The 10456-nt window shown below is 48.9% G+C and overlaps 1 protein-coding gene across 1 annotated transcript; it reads right to left on the bottom strand.

Moving 5' to 3' along the window:
* Positions 1–728: 728 nt before the first annotated feature.
* Positions 729–6881, bottom strand: LOC139163453 (matrix metalloproteinase-9-like). The gene is made up of 7 exons (XM_070744253.1): positions 6878–6881; positions 4623–4766; positions 4136–4281; positions 3839–3974; positions 3554–3704; positions 3138–3241; positions 729–1084 (listed from the first exon to the last, which is right to left on the bottom strand). The coding sequence occupies exons 1-7, from the start codon at positions 6879–6881 to the stop codon at positions 975–977; spliced, it is 795 nt and encodes a 264-aa protein (XP_070600354.1). The 3' UTR covers positions 729–974.
* Between the last annotated feature and the right edge of the window lie 3575 nt (positions 6882–10456).

Consider the following 10456-nt stretch of genomic DNA (forward strand, 5'->3'; position numbering starts at 1 on the left):
AACATACCATGCATAACTTGTAATGGCCTAGGGGGAAGGAATATCTCAACTCCCCCATGCCTGGTGGTATAAATGAGTCTTGAGTAGTTTACGAAAGTAGTTTATGAACCCTCTCATGTTCCTCTGCATCTGAATCTATCCCTCCATATTTACAGAAAGCCTCCTTGTGTCTTCTAAGAAATTCTATGGGACCCTCACCTTTATCCTGAGTAACCTGATGAGCTCCCTTTATATTATGGGGTTTGGGAACCCCTATGTTCATTCCAGCCATTAGGCATTCTCTCACTTGAGTCATTTCCTGTCTATCTGATGACACGTTAAGGTCCCAGATGGGTTTGACTTCCGGGACTATGTCTCCCCAATTGCTGTGGAGGATGGTCTTTATCATATTTTTCCTGAGCCGCTTTATAAATCATGTTTCCTTCTTCATGAAACTACTAATCAATCACCAAAGGAGAGTTCACACAATGGTCACACAGTTTTATGTACAAAACTTTAATTTTTAAAATATCCAGCTCTCACAGACAAGAGGAAGCAAAGTGGGGGTGTCAGATGACAGCCCCCACTCCAATCACAAATAGATGCAAAGCTGTGAAGACCCCCCTCCCCCCCAAAGTCACCCTCCTCCTCCCCTCTCTGCTTCCTGAGCAAGTGATAGCAAGCGATCCTGAGCAATTTGATAAAATAAAATTAAAAAAAAATTGATAAATAGAAGTGCATGGGGGGAGGGCTTGTGGCCGGAGCTTTCCACTCCATTCAGTGGATCTGGGGGGCACAGCTGAGAACTCTCCCCCTCACTTCAGTCCCTCCCTCTCCCTGACAAGTCTTCTGGGACCCATAGGAGGCCGAAGGGCCAGGGCAGCATTTGGCCCACTAAGCAGAGAGGCTGCCCCATCGGCTGGCCAGCCAAGGAGAGGCTGAAGCTGCATCCAGAGGCATTCCGAAGCAGAGTCCAAGTGGGGCGTGGTCATCTCTCACTGTTCAGGGCACTTCAGGATGTCCTGCTTGAAGTAGCCCACCCGGGTCACCTGGTAGCGGGGGCTCATTTGCCAGCAGAAGGGGTGACGGCAGAAGTGGAACCTCCCTGGAAGAGGGGAAACGGATGATGGTTAAGGTGAGCGGAGGGCACTGTGGTGTTAGTGGGGGGGGGGGTTTAGAGGTCGCTTCCTAGGTCCCTGCCTTGTGGGGTACATCAGGGGTTGGTCCTCTCCCCCCTGCTGTTTAATATCTACATGAAACCACTAGGTGAGATCATCCGAGGGCACGGGGTCGGTTACCATCAATATACTGATGATAGTCAGCTATACATCTCCACACCGTGTCCACTCAGTAAATCAGTGGAAGTGATGTGCCAGTGTCTGGAGGCTGTCAGGGTCTGGATGGGGTGCCAACAGGCTCAAACTCAATCCTGGCAAGACGGAGTGGCTGTGAGTACTGCCCCCCCCAAGGACACGTCCATCTGTCCATCCACCACTCGGGGGGGATCATTGACCCCCTCAGAGAGGGTTCACAACTTGAGCATCCTCCTCAATTCACAGCTGACTTTAGAACACCATCTTTTGGCTGTGGCGAGAGGGATGTCCACCCAGGTCTGCCTGGTGCACCAGTTGCGGCCCTATTTGGACAGGGAGACTTTGCTCACGGTCACTCATGCCCTTATCACCTCAAGGTTCGACTTCTGCAATGCTCTCTACATGGGGCTACCTCTGAAGAGTGTTCGGAAGCTGCAAATTGTGCAGAATGCAGCCGCGCGAGCAGTCTGAGCTTCCCCAGATATGTACCTGTCTCTCCAAAACTCCGTGGCCTTCAGTGGCTGCCAATTGGTTTCCAGATGCAATTCAAAGTATTGGTTATGACCTATAAAACCCTACATGGCATCAGGCCAGAATACCTACGGGACCACCTCCTGCCTCATGAATCCCAGTGACCAGTTAGGTCCCACAGAGTCGGCCTTCTCCACCTCCCATCAACTAGACAATGCCGGTTGGCGGGGCCTACGGGAAGAGCCTTCTCTGTGGGGGGCCCGGTCCTCTGGAATTAGCTTTCCCGGGAGATCCGTATTGCCCCCACCCTTCTTGCCTTCTGCAAGAGTCTCAGGACTCATTAATGTTGCCAGGCCTGGGGCCATTAGGTTCTTGCCCCCTGGCCGATGAATGGACTGAGAGAAACTGATTGAATCAGAAGGACTGGGTTTTTTAGGGGTTGTAGTTTTAGATTACAGTAATACCTCGTCTTACGAACCTAATTGGTTCCCGGGGGAGGTTCGTAAGGTGAAAAGTTCGTAAGACGAAACATTGTTTCCCATAGGAAACAATGTAAAATGAATTAATGCGTACAACGAAAAAAACCCGCAAAAAACCACCGCCGCCCAGCTGTTACCTTTTGAAACAGCCGGGCGTTTCTCAGCTTTCTCCCAAACCCAGAAGTTCAGGTTTGGTGCTCGGGTTTAGGAGGACGCCGAGAAGCCCCCCAGCTGTTTCAAAAGGTGGCACCCGGGTGGCGGGGCTTCTCAGCGGCCTCCCCAACCCGAACCTTTGCCGAACTTCCAAGTTCGGCGTTCGGGAGGCCATCGAGAAGTCCCCCCGCCCGGCTGTCATCTTTTGAAACAACCGGGGGGCTTCTTGGCGGCCTCCCAAATGCCAAACCCAGAGGTTTAGGTTTGGCTTTTGGGTTCAGGTGGATGCTGAGATCCCCCTGGCTGTTTCAAAAAGCGACAGCCGGGCGGGGGGGCTTCTCGGCAACAGCGGCGGGTTTGTAAGACGGAAAAAGTTTGTAAGAAGAGGCAAAAAATTTCCGAACCCCGGGTTCGTATCTCGGGTTGTTCGTATGGTAAGGGGTTCGTATCATGAAGTACCACTGTATATATTTAATTAATTGGACCCAAAATGTTATGTATTGTTTTATTGTATGTTGTGAGCCTCCCTGAGTCCTCAGAGATGGACGGTAGAAAAGTCCAATAAATAAATAGATAAATAGATAAATGAATCTGTCTTCTGCAGCCCCAAAAGAGGAACCCCACCCACCCACTGCTGCTTGTGGGACCAGGGAGGAACGTCCGAGGCTGCCCGCTTGCACGACAGAGGCCCCCTGTAGAGGACCCATAAAGGGGGGTATGTCCCCCCTCCTGCCCCTCTTACCTTTGTGCTGGAAGACCAGGTTAGCATCAGTGGGGACCCCAGGAAAGAGGCTGTCAATGTAGTGGGGGTACTCCTTGTCCACCTGCTCCTTCTTCACATCCAGCCTAGTTGGGGGGAGGGAAGAAAAGCTAGCAAGGACCCACCAGGTGCCCTCCAGATGCCCCCGAGGGCACCTCTACCTGTGCAGAGATGGGTCATCCAAGCTCTGCTTTCTTTCTCCCCCCAGCGCAGAGAGCCAGGACAAACCAGGCAAAGTAGCCATGGGAGTTGAGCTCAGGCGAAAGGGGCTGGGGGCTGGCTAAGGGTGCAGTCGTTCCCTGGGGAGGCCGCTGCCTGGGGCTCCTGGAGGCTGAGCAGCTCCGTCCCCTCACCCAGCCTTTGGCTCCCATGTTGTGGCCCCCTCCTGGGCCACGTACCTCCAGAACTGATCTCCGCTGAAGAGCAGGGCCTTCCCCCCCTTCCGCATCAGGCTCCCCACAATCTTGTGCACGTCTCTCCCGATGCCCAGCTTCTCAAGGCTCCGAGGGCCAATGACCCGGGCCCCCTGGTACACCCAGAAGCTCTGGCCTGCCAAAGGAAAGTGGGTTGGCTGAGCAGGGGCCACTCCCTGGGAAGAGGAGCCGGCTTTGAGGGCCCTCCACGTAGAGAGAGCCAGAGGGCTGCCCCCATAAGGGCCCTTTGTGTGGGATGGGGGGATTCACCTGAGAAGAAGATGAGCCTCTTGGTCAGAGGGTCCTGGAAAGCCGCGTCAATCATATCTGGGAGGGCTGGCCAGGTGCTCTGGATCCGCAGGGGGCCCTCCAGGAGGTCAACCTTCCTGGGGCCCAGTCCTGTGCCCTACATTTTCCAGTATTGCCTGCGCAGGAAAGGCAGCTCAGCCTGGCCTCAGTTTCCCCTGCGGTGCCCGTGGGTGCAGGCAGACCCAGGCCCAGCCCCCCCTCCTGCCTTGCCTCTCACCCATCCTTGACGAAGTGCAGCGCCTTATGGATCTTGCCCACCCCGTTGAAGCTCTCCACCTGGCAGGCCCTGCTCCGGCCATCCACTGCAGGTGTCTCGGTCACGGAAGAGTCATCATCGTCCTCGGCTTTGGTGGGGGCCTGAGAAGGGGGGATGGGCACTGTGGGCTGTGGGCCCGATCCTTCGCCTAGTGGTGGGGGAGAGAGGGAGGAGCCTATGAGTACTATGTACATCACTGGTTGGGTTTGGCAATATAGAAAAAAACTATCAATGTATGTTTAAATGAATTATAATGCTATAGCTTTAAGAGGTAGCACCACAGTTAGCCATAAGAGGGAGACAGAACGAACTCTCTCTCCCTCCCTCCCTCCCTCCCTCTCTCTGAACATGTAAGATATAGTATTGTATATGTGTTGACTGATTTAACTGTAAGTAATATTTACACACTTCATGTATCTGGTTATCAGCACCACTACTCATATCTCTGGGCCATCAGCTGCATATCTGCCCCCCCAGCAGCCCCCCCACACCTTCCATTGATGTCGTCCACATGCAGCTGGAAGTCGGCCAGGTAGGTGTACATGGGGAACATCAGGGCTTCCCGGATGCTGGAATTCTCCAGGCCGAGCGCATGGCCGAACTCATGTGCCGCAACCAGGAAGAGGCTGTAACCTGGGGGTTCAAAGTGACAGCAGAAGGTATTCATTCATTCATTCATTCATTCGAGTTGAAAGGGACCCTGCAGGGCATCTAGTCCAACACTCTCCTCAAGCAGGAATTCTATACCACCCCAGCCAGATAGACTGATCCAATAGACGGCCATCTAGTCCGGCTACATCGGGGCCCTGCCTTGGAGATCTAAGTTGCTTCTCTCCTTGTTTAGTTTCCACCCATTGCTTCTTGTTCTACCCTCAGGTGCTTTGGAGAATAGTCTGACTCCCTCTTCTTTGGGCAACCCCTGAGATAGTGGAAGGTGCTCTCCTGTCCCCCCTGGTCCTTCTCATCATCAAACTAGCCATGTCCACTTCGTGCAAACGTTCTTCACACGATTTAGCCTCCGGTCCATGAGAAGATTAGGCCTTCTGGTCCAACCTCCTGCTCAAGCAGGAGACCCTAGACCAGTGATGGCCAGGTGCCAAAAGGGCCTGTATGTGGACAATAGCACACATGCACCGGCCCACATGCCCTCCCCCACGTATGTGCAAACACACCCACACTTCCCACCATGCACGCAGGTCTTGTTGAAGCCTCCAGACTTCCAGGAGACCCGTTGGACCATTTTCTGGCCTCCCCAGGCTCCGGAGTTTTCCCTGAAGCCTGGGAGGGTGAAAAACAGCCTCCCCAGCCCTCCGGTGTTGTGGTTGGCTCTGACCCAGCTCCTGCCCCAAGGAATGTGGAGGTGGATGTGGGGGAAACATCCACATGCCATAGGCCTGTTTTGCTCCCAATAGAATCTTCCTATGAAGGCTCTTCTGATGAAGGAAGCATGAGTAGCAGGGAAGAGGGGAGTTTGGTAGACAGCCCAGGAGGAGATCAATCATTCTTATCATCCCTGGATTCTGAACAAGAACGTATGACGGACAAATGCATGCATAGAGGGATGCATAGGAGAGAACAACTGAAGGATTACTATAGGAGATAAGTGAGGCCACCTGTGGTTGGGTGGGGCTGCTATAATTAGTGCTACAGATAAAAAGAGCAGCATGCTGGTTTAGCCTTGTGGAAATTTATCTGATTCATTGTTTCGTCAAGATCGTGGTTTTGCTGTTTCCATGTTCAAGACTGTGTGTGGCCTTCTGGACTTTGGAATTGGACTCAATTTCCCAGTTACTGGGTGAGAAATTGGATTGCATTTAACCTGTGCCTTGTGTGTACCAGAAAATCCCTTTGACATTTAAAAAGGGAGTTTTTTCTGCTTTTCTGTTGATAAAGACTTTTGGTTTTCCTTCTATCGTGTGGTGTGTGTCTTTTTGGACTAATTACCCTGTAATTACAGGCGGTTGGGACACACCGGCAGAACATCTGGAAGGCCAAAAACCAGCTTGGCAGGCTGGAGGTGACACAGGGCAACATCTTGTGTGTCCTCACATATGGCTCCTCATGGCACCTGTGGCACACATGCCATAGGTTTGTCATCACTGCCCTAGACCACTTCAGACCACCTCTTTTAAAAACCTCCAAGGGTGGAGCACCCACAACTTCTGGTGGCATGCCATTCCACTGGTTAATTTTCCTCACTGTTAGGAAATTTCTCCTTATTTCCAGAATCCTTGATCATTTCCCACCCATTGCCTCTTGTTCTACCCAAATAGCCTGACTCCCTCTTCTTTGGGGCAGCCCCTGAGATACTGGAAGGCTGCTATACTGTCTCCCCTGGTCCTTCTTTTCATCAAACGAGCCATGCCAAGTTCCTGCAACCTTTCTTTGTATGTTTTAGCCTTCAGTCCCCTAATCCTCTTTCTGGCTCTTCTCGGTGCTCTTGGCAAAATACAAGACACTCAAATCCCGAGGGCTAAATCTATTTATTCAAAACATTTAGATAATATTTGGTTGGATAATATTGATTCACCCGCAAAGCCCTACATGGCATGGGACCGCCTTCTGCCGCATGAGTCCCAGTGGCTGGTCAGGTCCCACAGAGTCAGCCTTCTCCAGGTCCCATCAGCCAGACAATGTCGTCTTGCGGGGCCTAGGGGAAGGGCCTTCTCTGTGGTGGCCCCAGCCCCCTGTAGATCCACACTGCCCCCACTCTCCCTGCCTTCCCTAAAGTATTAAAGACCTACCCATGCTGACAGGCCTTGGGCCATTTAAATTTTAATAACTCTCCCTCCCACCCCAGTGAATGAATGAGTCTCAGGAGAAGGGCGGCATAGAAATTGAATTAATAAATAAATGATAAATCAATAAATTTGCATGGACTGTATTAAAAAAGGCCACCTTAAAAGCCACTGGACTGTATGTAAGGCAAATATGGTTTAGCAATGATGTAAGCACTATAGTCAATGAAAAAAAGGCTGCCTATAGGAGGTATAAAGAGTCTGGAAGTATAGCTGATAGAGAGGTGTATAAAATGAGACAGAAGGAGGCGAAACAGATAATATATGATGCTAAAGCCTCAAAAGAGGAAGAAATTGCCAAATCTGTAAAGAAGGGGGATAAAACCTTTTTCAGATACAGTGATACCTTGTCTTACAAACTTAATTGGTTCCGGGACGAGGTTCTTAAGGTGAAAAGTTTGTAAGACGAAACAATGTTTCCCATAGGAATCAATGGAAAAACGAATAATGCGTGCAAGCCCAAAATTCACCCCTTTTGCCAGCTGAAGCGTTGTTTTTTGCACTGCTGGGATTCCCCTGAGGCTCCCCTCCATGGGAAACCCCACCTCGGGACTTCCATTGCCAGCGAAGCAGCTGTTTTTGCACTGCTGGATTCCCCTGCTGGGATTCCCCTGCAGCATCACAAAAACACTGAAGTCCAGAAGTGGGGTTTTCCATGGAGGGAAGCCTCAGGGGAATCCCAGCAGCACAAAAAGGGGTGCTTCACTGGCAATGGAAGTCCAGAGGCGGGGCATCCCAGCGTCGGTGGTGGGTTTGTAAGGTGAAAATAGTTTGTAAGAAGAGGCAAAAAAAATCTTAAACCCCGGGTTTGTATCTCAAAAAGTTTGTATGACGAGGCGTTTGTAAGATGAGGTATCACTGTATATTAGTGATAGGAAGAAGAAAAACTGCAGCATCACAAAACTTAGTACTGGGGATGATACATACATTGATGGCAACAAGGAGGTTGCTGACCATTTGAATAGCTACTTCTGTTCAGTTTTCTCAGAAGGCAGCTTACAATATACAGTAATACTAAGGGTGGATATAACATTGCTTCCAGCTGTATGGATTCAGCTCCAGTGATCTCGGAGGCCGATGTCTTAGAAGAACTTGAACGATTAAAGACAAATAAGGCAATGGGTCCAGATGGCATCCACGCCAGAGTTCTTAAAGAATTCAGATCTGTCATTGCTACCGCCCTGACTGATTTGTTTAAACAATCCCTGTTAACAGGAGATGTTCCTGAGGATTGGAGAATGGCCAGTGTTGTGCCTATCCACAAGAAGGGCAGTAGAGAAGAAGCTGGTAACTACAGGCCAGGTAGGTTGACATCAGTTATAGTTAAAATGATGGAGACTCTAATCAAAAAGAGGATAAAGGATTTAGCTTTTCTAGATAAGTGGTCAAAGCAACGGAAACTGAGGTTTAATGTTTCCAAATGTAAAATAATGCACTTGGGGAAAAGGAATCCTCAATCTGAGTATTGCATTGGCAGTTCTGTGTTAGCAAAAACTTCAGAAGAAAAGGATTTAGGGGTAGTGATTTCTGACAGTCTCAAAATGGGTGAGCAGTGTGGTCGGGTGGTAGGAAAAGCTAGTAGAATGCTTGGCTACATAGCTAGAGATATAACAAGCAGGAAGAAGGAGATGGTGATACCACTGTATAGAAAGCTGGTGAGACCACATTTGGAATAATACTGGTTCAGTTCTGGAAACCTCATCTACAAAAAGATATTGATAAAATTGAATGGGTCCAAAGCACTGTTCCCTCTAACGGGCTTGGTTCCGGAGGCGTGCACACAAAAACCAAACGCCTGGTGCCGTTTCTACCTGCCCAACACTGATCTGCCCCCCCAAACTGTCAGCCAGGGGGAAACTCCCGTGGGCTCTGAGCCCCGCCCAGCTTCTCCGGCTCTGTCTGGGGCTGCCGTTGTGCGCTGTCATCGTGCAGCTGCCGTCGCGTGCACCAACCTCACATATGACCTCCCAAAGGCACCCACAAAGGGAGAAGATTGGGGTGGGGGCTTATGGAGCCGAGCCCCCTTGTGCCGATCAAGGCTGCCCTGTGGGCTTTCTCCAGAGTCTGGATACACAGAGTGCCGAGGGACGCCTACTTTTCCTCAGCTGCCGCTTCGCGCCCCGTGTCACTTGCAGTGGGCGTTTCTTGCGGGGTCCCTGCCAGCACCACCCTCAGTTTGCATGGGGGCAGCTAGTCGCCACGGGCATCCGAAACGGGAGTGTGATACGGGCAAGTGACCCGGGGCGCGCGGTGGCAGCTGAGGAAAAGCAGGCGAGGGGGCTCGGTTCCATCAGCCCCCACCCCAATCCTGGAGCCCCTGCTTCTGGATTGTGATGAGAGAAAGAAAAAGAGAGAGGAAAGAGAGAGAGAAACAGAAACGAAAGTGAGAGAAATGAGAGCAAAAAGGGAGGAGAAACAAATGAGAGAGAGAAAGGGGGAGAGAGGGAGAAACACAGAGAAAGGAGAGAGACCTGGAGGGAAAGAATGAGAGAAAGGGAAAAGAGAGAGAGAGAGAACTTGAGAGAAAGAAAGAAAAGGGGAAAAGAGGGAGGGAAAGAGAGAAGTGAGGAAGGAAGGAGGGAAAATGGAAGGAACAAGGAAGAATGAAATGAGTAGAGGAACAAAGGAAGGAAACACTTTTTTGGGGGGGTGTTAATATTTTTTCCTCTCAACATATATTCAAACAATACAGTGTACCATCTAATTTTCCATGAATAAAATGCAGTATTTTGTTAGCAACTAATATCAATCATCAAAACAGTTGCAAAAGTTTTTTTTATATAATTTTGTCATCCAGTTACATACGTTTTCTTTTAATTAAATTCCCTCCTTGATGTTCCTTCAAAAAGTACACAAATTATATTTCTAGCTTATTAACCATTATGCCAAAGTGCTTCCTTTTTTCTTTATACATTTTTCTATAAACCAAGAAAACCTTGTATAGCCCATCAGATGTTAACAAAAGAAAATTAAAAACAAAATATAAACATATACAAATTTCAGACTTCTTCCCCCCTCTAAATAGCACATGTACCTAATCCCAAATTTAAAAATTATTTCAGCCCATCTAACATTTAGCCAATTAATACTTATCTACATTTCTTACTTAATGATTCATCTTACATTTCAGTCAATTTGAGAAAAGAAAAAAAGGGGAGGGACTAAATATTCTCTATTTTCAATCAATTAAAAATCATTAACATCATTAATCTTCCCAATAATTCTAAATTCAATTCCATTTATGCATTAATCCAAATCAGTATCACCTACTACATATCTTATTATAATCAATACTGCTAACTTGTTCAAAACAGATCACAAATTCCTAAATTCATATATCTAAATAGAAAAAGTAATTAAAGTTAAGAAAAGAGCAAAAAAACAATACTCCAAGCTTAATCAGCCCTTCTCAAACTCCAATTTCTTTCATCTGAGCAGAACTTTGAACCGAACCCTTTTCTTTTTCATTTATTTTGTATCCCCTTTTAATCCTCTTTTCCATTTTATTCTTTCTATTCTTCCTTC

This window comes from Erythrolamprus reginae, chromosome 3 (genome assembly GCF_031021105.1).
Source record: "Erythrolamprus reginae isolate rEryReg1 chromosome 3, rEryReg1.hap1, whole genome shotgun sequence".
NCBI classification, from domain to species: Eukaryota; Metazoa; Chordata; class Lepidosauria; order Squamata; family Dipsadidae; genus Erythrolamprus; species Erythrolamprus reginae.